Source organism: Osmia bicornis, chromosome 5 (genome assembly GCF_907164935.1).
Source record: "Osmia bicornis bicornis chromosome 5, iOsmBic2.1, whole genome shotgun sequence".
Taxonomy (NCBI): Eukaryota; Metazoa; Arthropoda; class Insecta; order Hymenoptera; family Megachilidae; genus Osmia; species Osmia bicornis.
In genome coordinates this window covers 1,917,567-1,943,116 of record NC_060220.1, presented here as the reverse complement: position 1 = coordinate 1,943,116, position 25,550 = coordinate 1,917,567, and the positions used below count along the sequence as shown (strand labels likewise).

General features: G+C 34.4%; 5 protein-coding genes and 1 long non-coding RNA gene across 14 annotated transcripts; 3 read left to right on the top strand and 3 right to left on the bottom strand.

Annotated features, from left to right (window-relative positions):
* Positions 1-186: 186 nt before the first annotated feature.
* On the top strand, positions 187-3,825 carry LOC114871106 (apoptosis-inducing factor 1, mitochondrial). 2 transcript variants are annotated; one of them, XM_029176590.2, is made up of 13 exons: positions 187-365; positions 796-900; positions 982-1,091; positions 1,234-1,288; positions 1,368-1,525; positions 1,604-1,734; positions 1,803-1,978; positions 2,048-2,239; positions 2,322-2,515; positions 2,610-2,862; positions 2,935-3,119; positions 3,180-3,374; positions 3,480-3,825. In XM_029176590.2, the coding sequence occupies exons 1-13, from the start codon at positions 275-277 to the stop codon at positions 3,549-3,551; spliced, it is 1,917 nt and encodes a 638-aa protein (XP_029032423.1). In that variant the 5' UTR covers positions 187-274; the 3' UTR covers positions 3,552-3,825. The 2 variants fall into 2 exon arrangements, with proteins under 2 accessions (XP_029032423.1, XP_029032422.1); XM_029176589.2 differs by having other exon boundaries at positions 796-1,091.
* Positions 3,814-9,527, bottom strand: LOC114871120 (protein broad-minded-like). 2 transcript variants are annotated; one of them, XM_029176622.2, is made up of 9 exons: positions 9,438-9,527; positions 7,589-9,265; positions 7,185-7,522; positions 6,902-7,098; positions 6,497-6,823; positions 6,082-6,401; positions 5,428-5,605; positions 4,973-5,188; positions 3,814-4,133 (listed from the first exon to the last, which is right to left on the bottom strand). In XM_029176622.2, exons 2-9 carry the CDS (start codon positions 9,262-9,264, stop codon positions 4,026-4,028), a joined length of 3,360 nt encoding a protein of 1,119 aa, XP_029032455.1. In that variant the 5' UTR covers position 9,265; positions 9,438-9,527; the 3' UTR covers positions 3,814-4,025. The 2 variants fall into 2 exon arrangements, with proteins under 2 accessions (XP_029032455.1, XP_046141867.1); XM_046285911.1 differs by lacking the exon at positions 9,438-9,527 and having other exon boundaries at positions 4,040-4,182; positions 4,962-5,188; positions 7,589-9,289.
* Positions 9,483-13,190, bottom strand: LOC114871105 (TBC domain-containing protein kinase-like protein). The gene is made up of 13 exons (XM_029176588.2): positions 12,789-13,190; positions 12,465-12,714; positions 12,168-12,396; positions 11,820-12,094; positions 11,606-11,752; positions 11,413-11,533; positions 11,072-11,233; positions 10,826-11,003; positions 10,558-10,764; positions 10,219-10,478; positions 10,020-10,147; positions 9,778-9,940; positions 9,483-9,719 (listed from the first exon to the last, which is right to left on the bottom strand). Exons 1-13 carry the CDS (start codon positions 12,991-12,993, stop codon positions 9,612-9,614), a joined length of 2,433 nt encoding a protein of 810 aa, XP_029032421.2. The 5' UTR covers positions 12,994-13,190; the 3' UTR covers positions 9,483-9,611.
* LOC114871115 lies at positions 12,621-14,844 on the top strand. Of its 4 annotated transcripts, none has more exons than XM_046285920.1 (7): positions 12,621-12,813; positions 13,197-13,435; positions 13,503-13,621; positions 13,698-14,036; positions 14,121-14,388; positions 14,454-14,556; positions 14,708-14,844. In XM_046285920.1, the coding sequence occupies exons 2-6, from the start codon at positions 13,389-13,391 to the stop codon at positions 14,530-14,532; spliced, it is 852 nt and encodes a 283-aa protein (XP_046141876.1). In that variant the 5' UTR covers positions 12,621-12,813; positions 13,197-13,388; the 3' UTR covers positions 14,533-14,556; positions 14,708-14,844. The 4 variants fall into 4 exon arrangements, with proteins under 4 accessions (XP_046141876.1, XP_029032448.1, XP_046141875.1 ...); XM_029176615.2 differs by having other exon boundaries at positions 13,378-13,435; positions 14,703-14,824; XM_046285919.1 differs by having other exon boundaries at positions 14,703-14,821.
* LOC114871110 (zinc finger protein 394-like) lies at positions 14,774-25,550 on the top strand. 4 transcript variants are annotated; one of them, XM_046285917.1, is made up of 7 exons: positions 14,774-14,863; positions 19,736-20,053; positions 20,430-20,573; positions 20,690-20,850; positions 21,343-21,624; positions 21,727-21,967; positions 22,312-25,550. In XM_046285917.1, exons 2-7 carry the CDS (start codon positions 19,736-19,738, stop codon positions 22,552-22,554), a joined length of 1,389 nt encoding a protein of 462 aa, XP_046141873.1. In that variant the 5' UTR covers positions 14,774-14,863; the 3' UTR covers positions 22,555-25,550. The 4 variants fall into 4 exon arrangements, with proteins under 4 accessions (XP_046141873.1, XP_029032428.1, XP_029032430.1 ...); XM_029176595.2 differs by having other exon boundaries at positions 21,343-21,630; XM_029176597.2 differs by lacking the exon at positions 14,774-14,863 and adding an exon at positions 14,969-15,437 and having other exon boundaries at positions 21,343-21,630.
* On the bottom strand, positions 18,885-20,759 carry LOC114871123. Its single transcript, XR_003788522.1, has 3 exons — positions 20,688-20,759; positions 19,255-19,434; positions 18,885-19,163 (listed from the first exon to the last, which is right to left on the bottom strand). It is a non-coding gene; the product is annotated as an uncharacterized LOC114871123 (long non-coding RNA).

Below are 25,550 nucleotides of genomic sequence, written 5' to 3'. Positions count from 1 at the left end.
ATTGCGCAGTCACCGTAGCTATCATTCGTTATTAAACTGTATTTGTAATACTGGTTTTAAGAAATTTTCTTAGGTTTCTAATGTGGTACATAACATTTTTCTAATGAAATGTTTCAAATTCAATGAAATTCAATTAACTTGGTAATGGAGTGTCCCGCGTTAGTTAAGGGTAATCGGAAAACTGTACAGCGGCTTTCAGTCGTGCGCGTGGACAACAAAACCGGCCACACGCGCCACCTCCATATTGCATAAGGCCAAAATTGGCCGGTCAAAAATGTTAAGCTGTGGTAGAGTTATCGGACAATTGCCAAAACTTACGAGGCATTCCCATGCTAATCGTTTTTGCCGACCTTTAAAATATATTGGTAAGCATTCATTTAATTATATGTTGAAAAATAATTTAATTTATTTAAATGTTTCCTCCGTTTTCGAACTGATTTTTTTCTTCGATTAAATATTAAATTAATATTTCGTTTCATATTTTTATAATCATAATTGATAATCATATTTCTTAATTCTATATACATGTTTAAATAATGTTATCTTCTAACTGATATTCCTTTAACTTTATGTGTGATATATTTTGTAGAAACTATACACCACGCGATATAACCTCATAACTCAAATCTGATTACGTTACTTCAAATATTACCTTTGTTGACCACTAATAAAATTCTTTCTACTGTTTTTATATATTTGAATTTTTTAATAAGATGTATGTAATATTTTTTATATTAATGTTTTGTTTGTATTTTACAGTTCTATAATTGTTTTTTGATCTTTTATTTGTTTTAGGAATTGTTAGCATTAATAATTCATGGTTCAGTTCCAATGTGAGTGACAAGAAAACATATAAGCCTCCAGGCACCACCATAAAACCAGAAGAATGTGTACCTGACAGTACGTATTTAAAACCAAAGAGAAACATACCCTTATGCGAATTATCTCCTAATGCAACTTGTCCATCATCTTGTTATGAAGTTTGCGGAAAATCAGATGATTCTCAGAGTTCTAAACCACCACCACCACCACCACCACCTTATTGGAAGATATTAGCAACTTTGCTTATTGCTGGAGTTACAATATACGCGGTATGATAAAAATATATTGTAACATTTTGTTTTAGTTTTTTGTAATATTTAAAATAACACAGATCCAAATTTTTAATATAAGTCAGGTAGTAGATTTCTTTTTTTTATTTCTTTAACATCTTTGTTCAAACATACCTTATAGATATCTTCCTCAAATTGGTTTACCTCTAAGAAATCAGATTCTCAAAAGGATGTAGGTAAGAATACATTAAATTATACTTAATAATCATTTAACTTTTCAAAACTTACAAAATTAATTTTGTGTGAAATATTTAGATAAAAAGGATTCAAGGAGACATAGAAGAACTGATAAAATTAAATCACCACCAACTTCTAGTTCATTCCCTCAACATGTACCTTACCTTTTAATAGGTGGAGGAACAGCTGCATTTTCTGCATTTAGGTCTATCAAATCTAGAGATCCTAGAGCTAAGGTAAATTACAATAGTCTCTGAATATCAATTGATTTAATTAAAAAAAAAAAAAGTAGCACAAGTAAATATTTGTTATAGGTTTTAGTAATTACAGAAGAAGGAGATTTGCCATATATGAGACCACCGTTATCTAAAGAATTGTGGTATAACACAGATAGGAAAACAAGTGCACAGTTACTTTTTAAACAGTGGAATGGAGCTCAAAGAAGGTAATTATTTATTTATTGGTTAGATAATTATTTACAAGTGTTTTATTGCCTGTTTGTTTACGTTACAGTATATTTTACGAGCCACCTGAATTTTATTCAAAAATTAAACATTTGATTGAGTCTGAAAAAGGTGGGGTGGCTGTGGCTACAGGTTGGAAAGTTACAAAAGTTGATGTTTCAAATAAAATTGTAACGTTGGATGATGGTTATGAAATAAAATACGACAAATGTCTAATTGCAACTGGTAAGCGATTTGTTTTTAGAATATATATAAAACTAGAGTAAAATTATTATCGTCTAATATCTTTTATAGGTGCATCGCCTAAAAATCTTCCAGTTTTTGAGTCACTTCCAGACGAGGTTAAAGATAAAATTAGGACGTTTAGAACAAAAGAACAGTTTCTTGATGTAGAAGATAATGTGCATAATCCTAAATGTAAAAATATAGTAATAGTTGGTGGAGGATTTCTTGGAACGGAACTCGCTTGCTCACTTGCTCGTAATTGTACGTTTTCATTACTATTTTTTTTTATAGTGGTACACAACGTTTTAATTAGCATCGAAATAATAGTTATGTTTTTATTTAGTACCCGAAGATAAAAAAGTATATCAAGTATATAAAGAGAAATTTATGATGGATCAAGTATTACCGCAATATTTAAGTGAATGGGCAACAAGAAAAGCAACATTGGAAGGTGTTAATTGTATTCCAAATTCTGAAGTTGAAGACTATTATTATAAGAATGGACAATTATCGCTGATTCTTTCGGGAAATAACGTTGTACGTTTTTGTTTCGCGTAAAAATTTTCGTATAAAGATTCCAAATAACACTACAAATATTTCTTTTTTCTCTATTTTTTTTTTACATGAAAAGATTGATGCTGATGAAGTGATTGTAGCGGTAGGCGTTGAACCAAATACTGATTTGGCGAAAGTTTCGCATTTAGAAACAGATCCTGAAATAGGTGGCTTCCTCGTTAATGCAGAATTGGAAGCAAGAAGTAATCTCTGGGTTGCTGGAGATGCAGCTTGTTTTTATGATATCAGACTGGGTAGAAGAAGAGTAGAACATCACGATCACGCCGTAGTTTCAGGAAGATTAGCGGGAGAAAATATGACTGGTGCAGGTAGGTTAAAATTAACATTTATTAACATAAGAATCGATATAAATGAAATTGATCGATTTATATTTTTATTAGGAAAACCATATCTTCATCAGTCAATGTTTTGGTCCGACCTAGGACCAGAAGTTGGATTTGAAGCAATTGGTATTGTAGATTCTACACTGCCAACTGTAGGAGTTTTTGTAAAAGCAGAAAAAACTGATACTTCGATAACAGCCATCGATACTTCAAATGAAACCGTTAAGTCCTCAAATGAAAAGGTAATAAATCATGAACGTTTTGTTTTGACGAGTCTAATAATTTGTATCTTTCTAACATAGAAGTTAAATTCAACGCAATCACAAAGCTCAAACGAAAATGATAAATCAGTACGTAATGTTGATCCAAAATCTACAGCAGAGGAACCTACAAATTATGATGACTTTGAAAAAGGAGTCATTTTTTATTTACGCGATGATATTGTGGTTGGAATAGTTCTTTGGAATATTTTTAATCGGATGTCAATCGCCAGGCAGGTAAGTCCATGAAATATATTAAACATTAAGCTCTCTTTTATTCATATTTAGTAAAATACATATACTTTAAAAGATACGTTTATCTTTTGTATATTCGTTGTTTAGGTACTTGCTAAGGGCACAAAATATGATGATTTGAATGAAGTAGCCAAACTATTTACTATTCACGATGACTGATTCCATTAGTGCAAAGCTTAAATGACAATACTGTGTCATTGGTGTATATACGATTATTTATCTACTAATTCTGAAAGATTTTACCAATAAAAAAAATCTACAATTTATATCTTGTTCCTAAGTTTGAAAGGTACGCTTGTATAAATACTGCACATACCAGGTACAAAGTATTTTCAAAAGAAATTTATTAGATATTCACACGTGTTTGTTAGATCATTACAACCTGTGAATTTTATTAGAAAATAAATGAAAAACTGCTTTATTAATTATTTAATCAGAGTTTAATATTTTCTTCAACAATATCGTTATGAATACACACAATATATATAAAATTGTTAACAATTTAGCAAATATGTATATTTTGACGCATTACTTTAAATATGCAATTTTTTGTATGGAATGAAAAATTATTAGAAAAGGTATTGTTTTGTTTCTATAATTTACAAATAGATTTTCATATTTTAAAAGTTTCGTTTAATTGAATCCTTTAATGGCAAATTTTGGTAAAATTCTATTTCCATATCTTTTGTCTAATGTATCCATAAATTTAATGTAGTCGTGGCACTGATACTCATTTAATACCTACAAATAATATAAAAATCATTATGTATATATAAATAAATTTTATATACAGTGTGTCCCACGTAACTGGAAACACTCCAATATTTCCTAAACTATTAAAGATACAGGAAATTGCTTTGGTGGTCATTGTATGATAAGATAGAGCAACATTTTGACGTAGACAAATTTTTTTTTGCATCATTATTTTCAAAAATATAATGGCAAAGTTTGGTTTTTTAAATGGAACTATATATTTTTCTTTCGATCATTTGATAGTGCTTTTGAAATCGAATTCATTAAGCTTGCATGTATACACTTGATTTTCATTTGTTTACGAGATATTGCGCTAACAAATTTGGAGATTTTTCACGGGAGAAATTCCCTTCAGTGGGAAATATCAGCAGGGGTCCTGTTCGCGCGTGAAGTTTGGGCCTGCCGTCCTACTGGCCGCCTGTGGTATCCATTTCAAGCGGTCCTGCTTAACACGTGGCACTTGACGCGCGAACAGGACCCCTGCTGATATTTCCCACTGAAGGGAATTTTTCCCGTGAAAAATCTCCAAATTTGTTAGCGCAATATCTCGTAAACAAATGAAAATCAAGTGTATACATGCAAGCTTAGTGAATTTGATTTCAAAAGCACTATCAAATGATCGAAAGAAAAATATATAGTTCCATTTAAAAAACCAAACTTTGCCATTCTATTTTTGAAAATAATGATGCAAAAAAAAATTTGTCTATGTCAAAATGTTGCTCTATCTTATCATGCAATGACCACCAAAGCAATTTCCTGTATCTTTAATAGTTTAGGAAATATTGGAGTGTTTCCAGTTACGTGGGACACACTGTATAAACACATACCATATGCTCAGGCCACAATTTTCCACTTGTTATATCTTCCATTATTTTATGCTGACAGTGGTACAAAAGTGATACACAATAGTATATTATGTAGTCAGATGAATATAAAATGCAAATAGCAAAGAAATTCATAATTTGAGGCCAAGAAAGTAAGCCCCAAAAACACTGAGATATCATTAAGTTACATATTAAGGACCAATTCATTCCAGAAGTATTCTGTATTACATAATAAATTAGCAAAATTATTATATAAATAATTGCAGAACAAAAGATACGTTACGACCCATTTTACTATAACTTTTAAAATGATCTTGAGTTTAGAAATAAGGATTCAATTAAGGTAAACGCAATTCGTGCAACATTATTTCATTTTGCTCAAATTACATGTTGTACTTCCTTTAATTGAATCCAAATTTTTAAGAAAAAAAATAGAACATCATAATATATGTATCTACCTTAAGAGCAAATTTGATATGTGGAAATTCATTGCTAACAATGCTCTCTAAAACTTGCATAAACGTAAATTGTGTAGCACATTCTTCTCTCATATATTTATCTAAAACTTTTCCCAAATTGGGCCATAAAAATATGGCTACCGGGAACTGGATTAATTGTGTAATAAATATTTTACACCTGTAATCATCAGATTTATAGTATCATTTTATTTTAGTAGGTCAATGATGATAAGTAACTATCTTATATGCGCGTTGTCGTTAAAAATGATGACTAAGTTTTCAACCTGAGACCTGCCAATGATGATACTTTGACTAGCTAGAGTTACCCTTATGTTTTTTTCTTTGATAAAATGCTGGCAATTTGTATGTTTTTATCAGAATATTTTTGTAACTACTTATAAAAGTTGTTCTGGTAAAACGTTTTAAATAGCCAGTGAAGGGTGTATTCGCGGTCAACTGAGGCAATTTGTATGAGGTATAATATATATATATAAATAATAAAAAATTAATGCTTTGACAATGCATTCACTTTGAGAGTCTCTTCTTTAGTATAAAAATGAACATAAAATATGTGGCCTCAAAGTGTTGAAAAATAACATTATTACGCAGTATAACGTTATAAAAAAACTAAAGTCTGAAAAAATGAAAGTATACCTCTGTATGTCTCCTTTGCAAATAATAAATACCGTTGATAAAAACCAATCGAATCCATCAAATTTTTTTGGCCTTTCATAATTTATAAATCTATAACATGCATTAATAAACTCTTGTAATTTCTCCTTTATTTCTACTGTATTTTCTAAAATTTCATTTTGTTCTGCGTAATGTAAAGCTAAGTTAATTCCATGAATTTCTTCTGGAAACCAAAAATCTGTACTTGACGTTATATTTTCTTGCCACTGAAAATGTTCTCCCCAATCTGCAGTAGGAATTGCTTTCTGCATTTGATCCACTAACTGAATCAGTACTGTGTCCTAATAAAGAAAAAAGTGTTTCATAAAAATGAAATAAGTATATAGTAAAATTTAAGCATTAATGTACATCAAATAAAATTGACAGATATGTTGACCTTTAATGGATCAGATGATCCTTTATATGCATCTCTAATCTGTTGAACCCAGTTACTATCTAACAATCCAGGTTTATTTTCTCGAAGCAAATTTTCCAATTCGGAATCATACTCAGTTTCTGAAAAAGATGTGTCTTTTTCATTTGATTCCCAAGGAGTCAGATCGTGTGTTTCTGATTTGAAAACTTCTTCTTCATCTTTGCTTATAATAAAATATGTTTTTGATATAATTTTCTGTCGCATTACAGCATACTCGTCGATACACGAACAGCTAAATTCTTCATTTCCACCTTCTGTATTTAAATTTTGAAGCTCTAATAGTATGTTCTATAAGACATTGACATTAATGTAAAATGTAAGAAGAAAATTGCAGCAGCTTGTTTTTAAAATTCATTCATATATTACCTGGAAATTCAATAATTCTAGCAAATATAAGCAAATATTTAAATTCCAGATTACAGTATTTAAGGATAAAAGTCCCAAATAGTGATAATTTGATTCAGAATTTATCGAACTCTGAAAAAGTTGAAGTAAATTAACTGGATAGTTTTGTTCTTCGTTATTATCTGATTTTTTTAAATTTGTCATAAATGCTGAAAAGCCTAATAAAATTGAAGATAAATAATCAGTATCAATAAAAGTGGTTAATATTAGATTCAAGTGTAGTAGTACAGAATTTTATACTTACATTTAAAATTAAGAGAAAAAAATGTAAGAATATGTAGAAAATTTTGAATGATTTCATGATCCCATGGATCATAAAAATAATCTGGAGCTTCTAATATTTTACATGTTTCCAAAAGCAAATTTGATAAAACATGAGGTGCAAGAGTAGCAATTACATCATGTCCTAGTTGAAAATAAGCAGCAGATGATATAAAATTAACTACTTCCATTGATGTCCAGGACATTCTCAAAGGTGCAATAGATCCTTCAATTAATTCTTGGAATACCGATGATTCCTGAACAAGAACTTTCAATCCTAATGGTATAGATACCATTTTAAGCAATAACGTATTAACTGCGCTGAAAATAAATTTTTAATAAGTATTATTTTGTTAATAAGGTATGCAGTCCATAAGTAGAAATTACCTATTCATTTGTTGAGCTTTAATTTCATTTTCAAGATAGGATTTATTTAGCTTATGGTAAAAATATGACACAGCAGGATAAAATTCTTTTTCTATTTTATGTTGTATAATTTCATATACATCAAATATATCAAATAACTTTTCCATTACTTTAAACAATTTGAGAAGATATTCAATATTTATAATAGAAAAAGGTTGCTTTAACATATTAGATGCTATCATTACAATAAACATAGCTGGACATTTTGATACGCTATTCTCGAAATTTACCGTATGTTCTTTGCATTCAGAAATTAGAAACGAAGAACCATCTGCTGTGTCCAACATATGTAAAATAATATTTAACGTATGTACCCATATCTTGATATTATTTTCAGAAAGAGAAGACAAATGGCATAATGCGATATGATAAAATTCATAATTGTATAAAATAGTTGGTTTATCTAATATAATTTGTAAAGCGTAACAAGAAACATCGTATACACCATTTAATGTTTCCATGGCTAATTTATTTAAGGCTTTTAAACAAGCAGTTAGAAATTCAGAAATTGAAAAGGGAGGATCAAATATAGTTTCTTCTAAGATTTTTCGACCTGCTTCGTAAGCACAAAGTTGTGATATAAAGCATAAACAATGAAGATAAGTTACTGTTTTTATGGTATTTCCATTAATAATAACTTCCATTGAATCATCATAGACAGAAATTGTTATAGAACGAGGAGGCTCTTCCAATCCCTTTTGCGTGTAATGTATTATTTGTTGCAGTAAACTTGGCGATTTTCCTAAAGCAGTCAAAAACATTTTTCGAGTAATAAAATTAATCATCCATTTTTTACTCCAATCAGCACATGGTTCTAGTACAGAAATGATGTTAAGTATATTTAATGGTTTAGGTTGCATTGAACTACCAAATTCGTGTGTACTTAAAAATGTTATAAATTCTTCCGTTAATTCTTCTGTACTTTTGTCAGGATTTCTTGTGGTTTTCAATTTTTCTTCGTTGTAACGAATTATTAAATGTATAATGCGAAATACTCTTTCGTGTAAAAAAAACTTAAAATTAATGCCAGCAATTAGAGTAGGTAATATTTCAAATGTCTTCTGCGAATGGTATTGAGCATTAAAGGCATCCAATAAATTTGTGTATACATCGTGTGATTGTAAACAGCTTAACAATTTTGCATGTACTTGTAAACTAGCTGCAAAAATAGATCTACTCTCATCTGTGAGGCCGTCCAGTAAAGCTTTTCGAAGCAAGTCCCATACTGGATTGCTATTTAAATTTGATAGGTCACTTTTTAACAGAATTTCATAACCAGCTAATCTAACATGAGCAGGTTTATCTTGACTAATTTTATAAATAATAATATTGTAACATTCGTCGTTATTTAATGGAGAATTCCAGTCTTCGCATGTTTGATCACTTATACAAGAAAAAGACGACTGAGGTCGAGAATCGGAAATTACAGTTGACGTAGATCTTGATGCTGATTGTTCAGCAACTGTAGCTTTCATAGAATTCAACAAGGTAGACATTTCTTTAGAATGTATAAGTTTTTTAGCTATATCGGTATAGTCCACATGTTCATCCAATGATTTTTGTACCTTAGTTTCAAATTCATGTCTTAAACATTTTTTAATCCACTTCTGAAGATTCGAAGAAATATTATTTTCCATACTTAAAAGATAATACAAAATTATTTACACAATCATACAAACTGTAACTAAAACTAAAAGCATGTAACTGTAATGTTTTGACTTTGTTTCTATGACTACCAACGAAAGTATACATGTAGACATGTAGCTTTATATTCCATATAAATTTTATATAAGACATGTTTTATACATACCTGAATCACATATTTAGAATGATTTGTAATTAGAAATGTTAGAAATAAAATTTGAAATATTTTATAATTGAAATAATGTGTATGTACAATATGTATGTGTTTATAACACTTGAAAACTGGACGAACTTTTTGGTTCGAGAATAATATATTTACATTTATATTTATCTGTTATTATTAACGTGCAGCCATTATAATGTTTGGAAATTTTTTTCGTAAGGCATAAATTCCTCCTTGCAATGAACATACACCAGTAATTCCACATTTCACAAGAAAATCTGCAAACTGTATCAAATATTTTAATTTGAATACTCATCAAAAGTAAATGTTATAATATATTTACCAATGCATTATTTTGATCATGAGGTCCAATAATTACAACAATACTGTTTTTACTCTCAGCGAGTGGTTTAGCATGCGGCCCAAGAGTTTCAATATGAGTTTGAGAAAGTTGTACGCTAGTAAATGGAATGTTAATACTTCCTAATACAGCACCTCTTTCAAATCTATTAAAGAGGAATTTTAATAGGTATAAATTATTTTTAAACTGAATTGTTATTTTATTTTTATAAACCGAATACTCACTGCATATTATTACGAATATCTACTGATATCAATCTCTCGGGATCGTTATCTAATAAATTCATAAAATCATCAATGCTAATTCTCGGCATTTTTTCAGTTCCTGGTTCTGGTTCAGACCAATTTACATCCTACAACATAATATTCCGTATTTCCGAGCTTATAAAATTATTTAAGAATATGTACAAATTTATTTGTATACCTTAGACTGGTTAAACTGATGTTTTCTATAAGTTATACTGGGTGGTGTCATTTGATACATTGTCATAGAATCTTTAACGCATAGTTCTATGTCAATTTCAGGGAGATCAGAAAATAGAAGAATACACTCATTAAAACCAGAAGTTAAAAGAGAATCACGTAATTGTTTTAATATTGCTAAACCAACAAGAAGCGGAAATGATGAATCTCCCAATAATAGTTTATCCCACAAATGCAATATTTTGTGAAGTGGAAATACATCTGAAAGTCAACACGTAATAACGCGCGTAATTTAGCTGAAATGTACTTGATAATATGATATTTATGATAAATAACTTACGTGAAAACATTGTTAAAAACCAGGGTATAGCAAACAATTCTGGTACAAAGTTAATCGATCTAAGATGATTTGCCAATTGAGGATCATGAAAGGCTATTATTTGTGAGAATTTTCCTAAATATTCTTGTATGATAGCAGAATTATCTTTCAGAAAGAATTTATGAAGATATTTTGGTATAAATGCAGACAGACATTCAAATGCTCTAGCTAAAATAAAATGTGTTATAAACAAAACTCAGAAATGAATAAGATAAAAAGTATACAATACCTTCGTTATTAAAATTTAGATAAAGAAACGGAGCAGTTAATGAATCTAATCCTTGCCAATAAACATAATGAGGATTATTTCTAACCCAGGCTTTAAGCAATCTCTGTAACCTCTCGTGACCAGCACCAGAGGATAATAATTCACTGTACTGATGACATCTTGGTATATCTACCTCTATCTAATAAATTATTAATAAACTAAAACATGAACGTTTGTAACGATATAATAAGATCATTAACACATTACTTGTCTATCTGTATGAGTGGGTGTATCCTTATCAATCATATCATAACGTTTCTGAATATCACCGGTGATACCAAGCAACGCTGCCCAAACGGCCCCTCTAACAGGTGGAGGTATATCTTTGTGCGCTTCTTCAATGATCGCTTCTCGAGTAATCGGATAAACCTAAATTATAATCAATATAAATACAATTTTTTTCTGATGAATTTAGTACTAAAAAGCATATTTTCAATTTTATGAATTACAAAGTTATTGTAAACATTTAACTGCATTTACTTAATAGTTTTTTTAGCAAACCTTTTATACTAAAATAAAATTTATAAAATTTGATATAACGTGATTACCTGTAGTAATCTATCATACAAAACAACTCTATAAAATTGATATTCTGTATCTCTTTCTCTGATAATTAAAGGTAATTGTGAAGCAGCATCTATTAAATCTTCTTGTAACTGAATATGCATTCTGTGAAAAAATTAATGAAAAATTCGTACGAGATTAAAAGTAAATGTTTTTTACTAAATATTTAATACCTACTGACTTGTTAACCAGGGGTAATTTGCTATATATGGAATGTGAGATAGACGTTGACGCAGTGTCTCAAGAGGAATTTTGACTATGCGCAAATCAAGCAGGCTTGCTGTGTCTCTTTGACCAAACATTTGACCTAAAAGTATTACCAAACTGAAAAAAAAGATTATATGTGATGCTCTCTCTTTACAGAATACATTAGTAAAATAATTAGAATTACTTTGGAATAGATAAGATAGGTGGTGTTGATCTAATAAGTCCTTGCTTTTTTAGCTCTCCAGTAATATCTCCACCTGCTAATTGCCATAAATAATACAACTCATCCATTTTTCTAACTATAACATTTTTATAAAGATTTTCTTCTTTATCTTTTTCATTTTTCAGTAAAAAATTTTCAAATATTGTAAGTTTCAATAACTCCTCTGGTGTTTTACGTTTTGAGGGATGAATTTGAAGGCAGGAGTCTATAAATTCCTTTACCTCATCAGGTAATTCCTGATATAATAATAAACTATCAGTGGTGTAAATATTAATGAAAATCTGTAATATATACTTAAAAAGGTCATACTTTGTAAACATTATAACAATTATTTTCTCTTGCAATACGTTCAAACACAGAAGTTTCGCAATGTATCAAACTAAGAACTTTTCGCAAACATTGGGACAATTTCACATTTGGCCAGATTAATTTTCCTATTAACAATTCTGCTATAATCATTCCTAAAGACCAAGAATCCACTTTTGGGCTACTAACACCTGAACTTAAAAATATTTCAGGTGCAGTATATTTTGGGTATCTACAAATAAATACGAATAAACAGTATCTGTTATATTATTTAAAATACTTAGTTGGAGTAATACAAACCCAATAGGAAAAGATACATTTTTTCCACTGTCCGTCATATAGTATAATCCAAAATTATATAATTGTACATTTCCACTTGTATTAATGAGTATATTTTCAGGGCTTAAGTGTCTATGTACCAAACCTAACGTATTCATATGTTGTAAACCTAATAAACATTGAAATGCTATTTTGATAATATCATCAACAGTTAGGTTTTCTTTACTGCTCAATGGGTCTCCATTATACTCTGTAACAACTACTATCCGTTCTACAAAAAAATTTGTACAAATTATTTAACTGTTCATATATTTATATGATACTTATAAAGATAAGAATTTTTACCATGTTTGCTTCTAATTATATCAAGGTAAGTAGATAAATATGGATGGTGAATAGTTCTTAAAAATTGAGATTTTCCATATATAGTTATTGAATTTGGTGTAAGAGGCAAACCATTACTGCCACAAAGTTCAACAGGATGACTTTGGGCAAAGAATGTCATTCCACCAAAACAACGTTCTTCATTTTCTAAAAGTGCTGGACACATCTTCTAATCTATAAAATTATTAATTATTTCATGTACTATTATTATTTAATAATGTAACTTTTAAAAAAAGGTGTTAACTGCTAATTTAGATTAAACAGTTTTTCATACAAATTTTTCATTGTATAATATAGAATATACACGTATTTAATGCATTAATATCACCCATCGGTAACAGTTGTAATAAAAAATGTTGATACTTGTAGGGGGCGACACTAAGCGACGAAATAATTCAAACGGTTTTTAACGGACAATTTGATGAAAACGTAGTATTTTCCTTGCAAATTCTAACTTAGAATTTACTTAGAATTAGTATATGTTTAAAAATTAATAATAGTATCAGGTTGTATTTAATAATAAGAATAAGTTTTTTGTAATAAATATAAGAATAAGAAAAAATGCAGAAGGAACAACCTGAACCATCGCAAACCCATCGAATTAAAAGGTGAATAAAAAATTTTTTGATTTCTTTTTTTTTTTAGTTTAATATAATAATTTGTGTACATTTTTAGGACTCGTAATGCTTCTACTCCAGATCGAATAAAAAAGAATATAATGGATAGTACAATGACAAACATCCGTTCTCAACATAGGGCAACTATGTCTGCAGCAGATTTTGCCTTCCTACAAAGTAACCAAATTGAATGTAACTTTTTTGTAAAACAATGCATTTAGGATTGAAGACATTAATTGATTTAATAATGTAGGTTCTTCGAAGAGAAAACTTATAATGGATAGGTCAGTTATGGGTTCTACACAGATACTTTCAGAAGGAAACAGCATAATAGATAGCGAATCCAATGATGTCGAGCTGAAACTTCTTTATGATGAATATTTACAAAACACTATGACAGAAATAATCTTAAAGAAGAAAGCAGAGGAAAGGAAACAATTGTTTTTATCACAATTGGCAACAATAGCAAAGGAATGTGAACACAACGAAGAAAAATTGTTTGAATTAAAAACCAGAGAAAGGGACATAATAAATTTAACTAAAATTCAAAATGATATTGATAAACAAATTACAGATATAAATAATTGTATTAGTAAGTATTGGACAGAATTACGTATCTGTGATGTCATACGATCAACTATGCGATTTTAGAATTCATTTTTCTTATTAATTGTAGATAGTGAAGATTCTAAAAAATTAAACGATATTTTATCTAAGTTACATAGCCTTTTGCAGCCTTTAGACAAACTTCGTTGTAATAATATAATTCTTCCTGAAACACCAGAAGAATGGGAAGAAATGATACAAAATTTGAAATCATGCAATGCTACCTTAGAATCTATTACAGATTTAATTGGAACAAAAAAGGAATCCTATCAAAACGTTAATAGTGGTATTAAAGAGTTTATCAATACCTTCAATAATATTGAAAATTATACAAAAAGGTATAACATTTCCAGCATCATTCGTTAATAATTATTTTGTAAACTGATATTATTATGTTTTTTAGATTGGAGAAAGATATTTCTGATTTAGAAGTTCTTATTTTGAAAAGTGCATCTTTGTCCTTAGCACAAAGTGATAATTAAACATGCTGTTATATAAGTTATATGGTAATTATTGCACTATTTTTACATTTGTTGTTTGTAAAAAGAAGTATTATAGATTATTATAGTTATACTATAAAAATAAAAACTGATTTACAATTTGATTATATGCTCATGTATTGTCTGTGTGTACTAACATAAAAAATTCTTAGTTTAGGCTCAAAAACTACTTCAATGAAAAATATCCCACGTATGATAATTCGAGCAGACGTCGCCATATTTTGAAAATTAGTGCAAGCATTTCAATTAACAATCACCAATTATCCTGCTACAGAATCCTGCCTATTTACTACATCAGATATGAAAAGAAAAGGTAACTGAATGGCACAGAAAAGTAGAAAGATTAATTTACTTGCAACGAAAATACACAAAAAAGGATATTTTTAAAAATGTCGCAAAATACGCGTTGTACCTTTACACGAGGATAGCGCTGCCGACGGAATTTCTTTGAAATCAACGTTTACGTGCTGATTGGCGAGGCTAGAGGACGGGGTTGGAGACGCGTATACGCATGACTGCGACCTCTCGCCATATTTAATTTTTCCCAAATTTTGCGAACCGGCGCCGCAAAGAAAATCAAAGGAAGAGGAAAGGTTTTCCAGCTGACGATTGATTCGAGCAGTTAAAACATTGACGCGGGACGATCGCGTTTGATATTTCCCGGAATATGACGATGGGAGCAGCGAGGCGCAGGTCGCGGTATTCGCGTGCATCCAACCCCCGCGGATTTTTCCTCGCCCGCGCGCGATTTTATTCTGCGCATGGAAAGCAATTTTGCCCAATCATAAATAGGGCTATTGTGGGGGGATGGTGTATGCTGCTGGCGCATTTCATACATCCGAGTGTAATGGTAACCAGATAGAGGCGTCGCGCGGGGCTATCGGCCGGTTAGCATCGTAAATACTTATTACTTCCTCTGAAAAATTTCGTCTTTTCCTCCTGTTTCACCCCTATCTTTATCTCGCCCTCGGTGTTTTTTCTATACCCCTCGTTTCTCTTTCTCTCTCTCTCTCTCATACGTTCCATGCCTGTCTTTGTCTCTCTCATTCGCACGCGATATCTTTTTTTTCTCTCGCGGCGTGGAAAGCTTACGTATGACGTACTCTGTGCACGAAACGGAAGTAACGACGTGATGCACGACAGGTCGCGCGCGCGTGATCTCTTACGTACGTCTGTGTGTGTGAGATAGCAGTAAATCGTGTTTGTGCGTGCGAGCGTACGGCCGAGCGAGTGATCTGTGACGTCAGTGGTCCGATCGGTCGTCACCTGTCAAGCCAGCGTATCCCTCGTCTTACCTCCATTTTCTCTCTCACCCCCTTGCCTTTCTTATTTCTCTCATGCTTTCACCCTCTTTCTCCCCATTTCTGTCTCTATGCATGTAATCCTTGTACCCGTCTCGTCTCTTCTCCTCCTACTTACTTCCCCTGACTACATTTCTATCTCTTGCTCTCTTACTTTTGGTCCCTCTTTTATACCATTGCACTCATACTAGTCACTCTCTTGCCGACCACGCAATCCGATCCATTTTCCTCCCTCTGCTCACCGAGTACCACCGACTAACCCCCTCTCTCAGCTTAACCCTCGCAGTACCCCACCTCTCACCCTCGTCGTCGTTTCTTCCGTCCACCCACTTTCTACCCCATTTCCTCCCCTTTGCTCTCTCATCACTGTGCCAGCTTCTATCCTTGCCCGTCCGATTTTCTCTCACTCTTTTCGCTGGTAAAAGCAGTGGCGTAGCCAGCAGGATTTCTCCTCAACAGGAAAAGGAACAGGCTCTCCTTGTGTCTATCCCCGTCGAGGGATGACAGTCGTAAGGCAGTATACCCGATAGACATCCGATCCTAAGCGACTCGTATATTCGAATCGAGCATCTGAAAAAGAATGATCGTTAAAGGAACGAGGTATTATCCGTATTTAGTGTAAACAATGTCCAGTCACGGTTCATTCCAGCCTCGAGTGGAATCCATGAAAAATTCGATATCGGGTTACTACACCCGGGGTGGACAGGAGAGCGCGTGTATCTCTATATTCGTCCATCTCTTTCGAGCTTCGAAAGTGCTCTCTTACCGCGGCTTTCCCTTTCCCCCTTGTCCCAGGGTGGTAGCAAAAGCTTCCACCCCCGTTCGCCCTTCCTGGTCGCCTCTCTGTCGGGCCGAAAACCGAGCCTTTGAAGCAGCGAGCGCGACTACCAACCACCCCGTTCACCCATTCGCCCGCTCGGCCGTCCACCAGCCCTCTTCTACCCCGTTGGTCTCCGGGCTGCTGCCACCCACCGATATATACCCCCGCTTGCTCCGCTCGCCGCGACGACCGCAGACACAAAAACAATAACAAATCGATTCGCGAGGGCAATGGGAAGGGGTCAGCAGCGAGGTAGGACGACGATGAAGAGAGGGACGAGAGATAGGGGGTTGTACGTCTTTCTCTCTCTTTCTCTCCGTTGGTCGCCGCCGCCGCCGCCGCCGCCGCCGCCTCTCTTTTCCCTCGTTCCTCCTCGTCCCTCTTTCTGGATATTGTATAGAGAACGTTATGCTAAAGTATGCATGCACGAGGGTTGGTCCAATGGTCAGGAATCTCGCGAGTTCGTTCTGCGGCACCGGCACGTATCCGGACACACGTATATCCTCGGTGGCGTGCCTCGTGAGACTCCGCGTGCCACGTTGTTCCGACGTTGTTAGCGCCGCTACTAACTTCCGTAACACTTCCGGTCAACCCGGTCACCGACGAAGGATCGGCTGTGCAAGAATGCTCCGTAGACCGGGGGATGATTTACCGTAATGACGATCGGCCTGAATCGCGGTAGGCCACCGGACGGTCATCCGTAAGAGGAATCTCTCTTATTCATTAAGTTCTTTCGTTCGCTCACTTCAGAATATACGCTTCGTTGCTTTTAGTTAGCTAAGTTAATCGGTTTGTTTGCTGGCTTTTCACTAATCGGACAGTATTACGATCATTGCGCTTTTGTTGACGATGCTGGAGCGACTAAGATCGCTCCTCACCATCGACTTGGAATATTTTTTTTCTTTTTTAAATAACATTCTTGTTGAAGCTTCACTGCATGCTTAATTTATTATTAATAGAGAGTTAAATTTATAGGGTGTGAATACTTTAACATACATAATTTGAGAAGAAATTTATACTTTTTTTATTATAATAACATTTTGATATTATGACTATTAACGCTATGTTAATAAAATTCTAGTTAAATAATTAAACGAGTATATAAAGAATAAATGCAATCACCAGTTTGCATTTAAATGCGGGTGAATGAGAAGACAGCAAATGAGGGTTGTTTTTCCGCGACAGACGCCTGTATTTTTTATTGCTTCTATGTATATGTATTTGTCTTTATAAAATAATTAAACGCGATTGTGTAGCTTTATTTATTACGAAAGCAAAATAATAGTTTTAAACTGTAGATATTTTAACCCTTCTTTGGAATAGGGGGATCACAGTGATCCCCGAAATTTTCAATTAAACCGTAGAATATCCAAAGAATGTTTAAATGTCGCTAATAAGTGATTGTATTATTTGTCACAATAATTCTGTCGATCAAAATAATCTTTCATTGTCTGAAAGACGCGTTCAAACGTTACCGGTTTCCTTTCTCAAACATTCTCAAACGTTCTAACAAAAGTGAACGTTAGCCTGATAGAAATTGTTCAAGTAGAATATTTGTTTGCGTTATTGTTGCCTGATTTATGAGATAAAACACGGAATACCGCAAACAACAGCGACAAATAATGCATTTCCTTATTTCGTCGAGCTGTTTTGTTCATTGGATAATTTCGACGTCCGTACAAGCGTTCGATAAATTATTTAATATATTAAATTCTCTTCACACTCGACATTTTGATTAATTGTTCTCTGATACCGGTTCGTATCTTTCTTTCTTTTTTATGGATACGAATCGATGTTTTATTGGCAAAACAATTGATTGCACTATTTTTAAAGAAATCTGCATCGATGAGCAACCAATGCATCGCGAGCTTCTAAATTAAAAAAGAGCATTTCGGTTCATTTGGAATTTTATTTTTTAACGTAAACGATCATTAAAATGATTACGGTTTCCTCGACAGTTTTACGAATAACGAGGGCGGACGAAGTTTTGAAAATAATGAGTTCAAAGCTTGCACATCGTGGACCTATTTATTAAACATTACAAAATGCACTGCAATTAAGCAGTGCTTCTGGCTGTTGCGAAAACTCTATTCAACATCGTTTCTCTTTTGTTTCCCTGTCGCTGTTTATGTAGAAACGTGAATTTAGCGAACTGAATTTACTTGTATCCTTATTTCATTAACGTTAGATCTAGGATGGGAAAGAAATTAGCATTTTTTATCTAAACACATTAATCATTTTTATTAACCCAGGGTACACGTTCGTTCGACGATTCGTTATAAATTAAATGAAAGAACAATATATTATACCCGTCGAAATTCTACGTGTTCTACCTTTCATTCGAGGATTTTCAATATCCTTGCTCGACAGAGACTAACAGGATTTTCCTCGTTTACCTTCGATCCCCATCGTATACGTACACACATTCGCGTATCTCATTACGAAATTTCTATTGTAACCCTCCATTGCGCATTGAAAAGCTCCCGTTCTCGCTATATGAAAATTGTCTTCATTAATTTATTGAATACCGCATTGGAGGTATCGTCATGAAAGCAAACGTAGTAATGTGCACGAGATAATTACGATTCCATTGTCCAGGATCGAAGCATTTCTATCAATTGTTTTTGTTCTCTCGTTTTTCACTCTTTCCTCTGCAATGGTAGCTTTGAAAGTTTGAAAAATTCAGCGTTTTCCTTATTTATTCCTGATATCCGATAGAAATCAGTTCCTTCGACTCGCAAAGTATCGCCGAAAGTGTCTCCCCTGTAGACGTTCAATTATTTATTAACGATCGTCTCTATTTTCGTCTCCCACGTGATCTTATCAATTTTTCATCCATGGAAACTCGACTAGCCGGCATATATAATCGCCAGGGAAAGAACGAATATCGCCTTTTCCATTAACCGTCTCCCTATTTTAAGGCACCCCGTGAACCGCATCCATCAGTCGTACGAATTAGTCTCCTCCGGCTTCGATTCCTGATTCGAACGAGCTCCTCCTGGCGAACGCAGCAACGCTTTAAACGTACCAGTTCTCTGACCGTCGTTTCACCTGCTTCTTTCAGATGGAATATGGAATCTGGAGTCTTCACGCCGCGGGTGAACTTTGGGCTGACCCGCGTCTCGCCCGAAGGCACTCGATTCTACCAGCCGGTGCGACGCAGTTGCTTCCGAGGGCTGCGTTCGCCCTGAGCGGTCTTCATCGACCTGACATGCTGCCGTTACCACTCACGTCCACCCCCGATCCCATGGAACCGTACGGACCGATGGAATTGGTCGCGAAACCCTCCGCGGAGAGGGACGCCGAGAAGAGCGAGGCTGAAGAGGAGAAACACGAGGACAACGAAGGAAACATCGAAAAACCAGACGAAAATGATAATCAGGTAGATTAATTCTCTCGGATAATTGATCCTTCGATTAATAATCGATGGATGTAATTTTAGTTGAAATACCGTTGGATTTTCGTTGGTTTTGGAAGAGATTCCAATGTTTCATCAGCATTGCGGTTCGCTTCCTAAGATACCACTGTGTTTCTAGATAAAGTCAGCTGCAATCTTGGCAAGGAGTCAGAAATCTTTTCCAAAAGTACCTACATAGAAAGTTTATAGCGAAACTTTAATCTGTTTCTTCGGTTAAATGTTCAAGAGTGTTTTCTTTATTATTTACTTTAAATTGAAGAGAACTAATATTTCTATTCCTAACGAGGAACCCCTTTCCGTTGAATTTAGTATTTTATTGAAATTGATTCATCTCTTACAGACTTCTGTACCAAAGGAAAACAACGACAACGAGGACGCGGGGGAGGAGAGCGACACCGGAAGCACGAACAGTTCCCATCGGTCGGCTAACAATAATTTGTCGACCAAGTTGCTCGACCCGATGGCTTATCTTACATTCGATAAGGTTCATTGCGCTTACTACTTTGAAAGAAGAAGAGAACTCTTATATTTATAGCTTCTCCAATACACCTAAGATTCTAAGTTAATTTAATAGTAATAGAAAATTTGTTTTTCTTACAGGAGGGAGCAGTTACACCGGTTCTAAATGGCTGGGTTCTCAGCGCCTACACCGCCATGCTTGGCAGACTTTCTGCAGCAACCGCAGCTCTTGAGGCGACGGAAATCCCAAATGTTCCTTCCGACAGTGATTCTGAAAGCGAGCATTCATCTTACACTGAAAAGTATACGTCGCTCGAATTATTTTATTACAAGTTGCTATAAAAGCTTTCGGTACATGCTTTAAGTACCAATAACAATCATCATTGATACTTAAATACTGGCTGGGTCATTCTATATTAGAATAACTGAAGAAATGTTGAAGCACAAAGTACTTAAAGGGCAGGCTTTTACTTACTGTACCAGAAAATCGATAAAACATTCAATGTATCAGTGGACACTGAGAACGAATCCTCTTTTCTCTGTTCAACAATGTGAACGCGTTTCTGATATTTCAAAAATCCAAGATAAATGGCGTCGTAAATCAACGACTTTGAAGGATATTGGCCAACGGTAGAATTACGAGCCCTTCGTGGAAATCGGTTACGATATTTGGATAAATGGTTTCGAATCAAACTGCTTTTTTATTCATTTTTATACATAAATACTATATATATATTTTTTTTCTTTTCTTATTTTAACTTGTTATTTATATACTTTTGTATTTGAATTTTTAGATCACGAGGTAGCAGTCCAAACGTAAGCAATGCCCATCGTGGTTATTCCTGTGGCTCCTGTGACGTGGTTGCACCCACGAGGCCTGCCCTACGAAAGCATATTGTCGACTGTCACCCGCCTGTGTCTAGCACGGAAACGGGGGAAACGAAAAGTTGTCCGTCGTCGGGGTGTGATTTCACAACGAGCAGCAGGTGCGAGATGGAGACACACGTGGCTGCACACGTGGCACAAGGAATGACACCCACAGGAAAGAAACGTACCCTGGCATTGCAACGTGTCAGGTATAGGTACTTAACTCTGATCAGTCATTTCTTACCAAGAACGCTCAGCATCGAAAGGGTTGATTAAAATAATTTTCACTGCTTGTACGGTTTAATTCGTAGATACGAAAGAGAAGAGTATCGATGCTCGTTGTGCTCGTACGCGTGCACTATCGAAAAGGCATTTCAAAGGCATTTAAGGGCTCACGCGAAGGGCACGGCACCGGAAACGAGGGTGAGCTGCGCTGTATGTGGCGCGGATAGATCCTCGGAGGTCGATCTCAGTAGACACATGAGAAGGCATCGCGATGATCGATACTTTTGCTGTGACATTTGCATCTTTCGCACAGTTCAGTTGAAAAAGGTAATATTTTTAAAACATTTATAGAAATCCACGATGCAATCCTCAGTCGATCGTAAATCCTGCAGTATTCTACCGACCCATTGAATTTGGTAGAACAATCGGCTATTCTACATTGTCTCTGAATCAGAATCTGCGCATATGCATATCTCTTTTGTTTCAATAAGTAATTTTGGCATAAAATTACACTATTTTATTGTACAGCAAGGTAGACCAACGGTGAATGTAATAATTTCACTTTGAAATGTAAGAAATTCTTTGTTCTACATTTAGCCAGTGGAGGCCTACGTTGCATCCAAGTCTACATGCTTTAATATTTCTATAATCAAAAATTTTCTATTAACCAGCTGATCCAGCATCGACGAATGCACACGGGTGAAAAGCCACATCTCTGCCCGCACTGTGCATACAGAAGCGCACGCCGCGACAATTTGCGGAGCCACGTAAGACGAGTACATAAAAAGGAGAATCTTTATTGCGACACCTTTAGTCCACGGGGTATGCTGTTAACACCTACGATCGGAAGGGACAGTCCTGTAGTACAGAGCCCAGAATCATCGCCGTCCTCCAATTCGGAGTCCGCAAACTAGCGGCGCAACTCGTGAAAATGCTGGAAGATCTCGCGAGGGATCTCGCGACAAATCGTCGTCGTTCTACACGTCCTAACTTTGTCAATATCGCGACTAGACGGTAGAAATTTTACGTTGGCAAAACGCGTCGTATCGTCGCTCTTTTCAGCTGCCTCTAACATTGCAATTGCCCCAAGCGAGTGAAATAATTATGGAGGAAAGAATTGTTCAGGAAAAATTTTTCTAAATTAATTATCTGATGCGTGTCTATGATTGTATGTTTGAGGCAACAGGAATAGCGACGATAAAAACGGTCAGAAGTTGTGTATTTATGATTTTTTTTTAAACAAACACAGCGCATAATTGTCAGCGCTGTTATAAAATAATACGTACAATTTTATCGATAGACTGCAAAGTATACGAACAAGGTGATTAAAGAAGTAATTGAAGAAAGTACGAATAAAGAACGCAACTTCTGACTAATTACGACAGAACTTGCCATTAGCGACTAGGAAATATATAGAGAATTGCATGCGAACGTCGATAATTCAATCTCATCTTTAAATTCTAACGAGATCTTTATTATTAGCCAATTTAATTATCGAAGTCTCTTCGTTGATCAGATGTTGATGAACGAAAGAAAAAAAAAAATGAAGCTGCGCAATGGTGCTAGAATCGTAGACTGGATTATTAGAGGAAGACTGAAAGTAGGAATGTTTCACGGTGTGACATCGTCCTTCGTTTCTCGATCACCGTGATTCGAACAGAAGAATCAGTGATTATTAAGACTGGCTGTTCTCCACTGATATCTAAGAGATACTCGTGCTGCGAATCAATGTTTGCTGTTAATTATTTGCCTGCAGACCAGATTGATATCGTTAAATAAATAGTTATTTCCCAATGGAAGAATTGAAATACAGAAAAATGTCATTGAAACAACATAGAATATTCTTTTGAAGTAGAATCATTTTTCTATGATTAAATATTATAAACTAAACTACAGCACGAGATCTTTGATCCATGGAGGAAGGTGCTATTTTCCAGAGATAATTTTACTGTCGTGTCCTTCTGCATTTAACTCCAACTATATTGATTCTCCAGCTATAATTATGATTGTTAACAGTATTATTGATAATGATATACATTGTTATTATTACTATTATTATTATTGCCATTATTACTATATAACGTATGTAACGACAATGTGCAAACGATACGTTACCATGTAATGGTGTGAAACGTGTTCGTTAACTGAGGAAAGAGTAGTCGAGAGAATTTTATCGAATTTCATAGAGATAACGGGATAAGATACTTAAAAGTCTCTTGTTCGATGATATTGGTTCGCTTAACGCGTTGGTTGTCACGGTGGTCATTCGATGACTAGCCTTATTAATTCAATTTCATTAACTACTTTTTTGTTTTAAAATAATTAGTCGTAACGATTAAAGAGAAAAACAGATCCCCAGGTGTGCAAAGCACAGAGTGCAGGATTTTCCAACGAATCGTAACTATATATATACACGTGTAATCTGTAAGTGCGAATCCGTAAGTTGTAATGCCAAATATCGTCTAATCGCGGATACATTTACTCTGTCCTCATTTAACGCGAACAGAAATTCACGTGACAAGTTTCTTCTCTATGTAGGATCAAACACCGTCCCCTAAAAAATGTAAACGGTTCTACGAGTTTCCGCTGAAACGGGGAGGCGAAGCCCAGTACATATAACATAAATGTGTGTCAATTTTTAATGTATCATAACTACGTTCTAGTCGATAACGATTTTTAAGGGAAAGATAAGAAGGCACGGGAAGAGGATCTATGCTGTTCGATGCGCAAACGTTACGGCTGCAATTAGTAAAAAAAAAAAAAGAAGCTACGTTCTTTCTCGTCCGAGACGGCTGCATTCGCGTTCAGAAGGAACACGCAATTCGAGTTGACCGAATTTCGCGGGAAAAGTTGTTAGAATTAATCGAATTGTCAAAAGAAACAAAAGTCTCCCCCAGGGAAATGGCGTTACAGGGGTAGCAGGAATTCTGAAAAAAAAAATATTCTTCATTTTCACGATACTACTAATTGTACTTTAAACGATACTTTATATTTGTACGGCGTTACGCGGTAAATTCGCGAGAATTTTTATACAAATAATTTTACATGCGCACGCCTAAGAAAATGCAGCTCGAGGGAGCTGATCCAGGATGATCCGCGTCGTCTCTTTCATTGTTTTTTTTTTTCTCAATATTTCGTATTACTCGCAGATGCGATGCTCTCTATCTCTATCTCTCTACCTACGTGATATAGTATCTTTGGTAGTTGGTTGTGCCGCGATAGCGAGCTAAAAGGTAATTATTATCGCGGAACGACGATTGTTGAACATTGGTATACCGATGCGTTGTGTATTATGATATATTTATAACGATATTCTATTTTTGATAACTGCTCGATTGATTATTCCATTTAGAAGGATCGTTCAGGCGGCCGCGTTTTAGAATAATTTTCTAGCTTTTAAGGTGTCCCAAAGCGATGATCTTTCCTTTTCCATTCGCGTTGCAATTATAATATATGTAGGACGATTTTCCACGGTGAAACGTCTCGGACGTAGATGATTTCGAACGACAAAGTAAAAAGAAAACAAGGCGTACATTTAAGGGTCACTTGATGGAATTGCCTTTACCGAGTGGATGTAGAGCCTCCTCGAGCGAAATTAATTTATTGCCATTCTCTCTATTAGTATACGATGCATGTACACACGTAGTAAAGTACAAGAATATTATACTTTGTATAATGACAGCGTATCAATCGGTAAAGCTTGATAAGTACTCTTAACACTTTAAACACTCTTCAAGGAGATATTGGTCCTCAAGGTCGGCCTTGAGATTCCGGGGGTACGAGGCGAGCTTAAAAAAAGGGCCTCTTTACATATATGACATAGAAAAAGTACCCCAAATAAAATTTATAAAATTAACACTAAAGCTTGTACAACTAATTTAGATTTGCATTTACATTGATTATATTATTC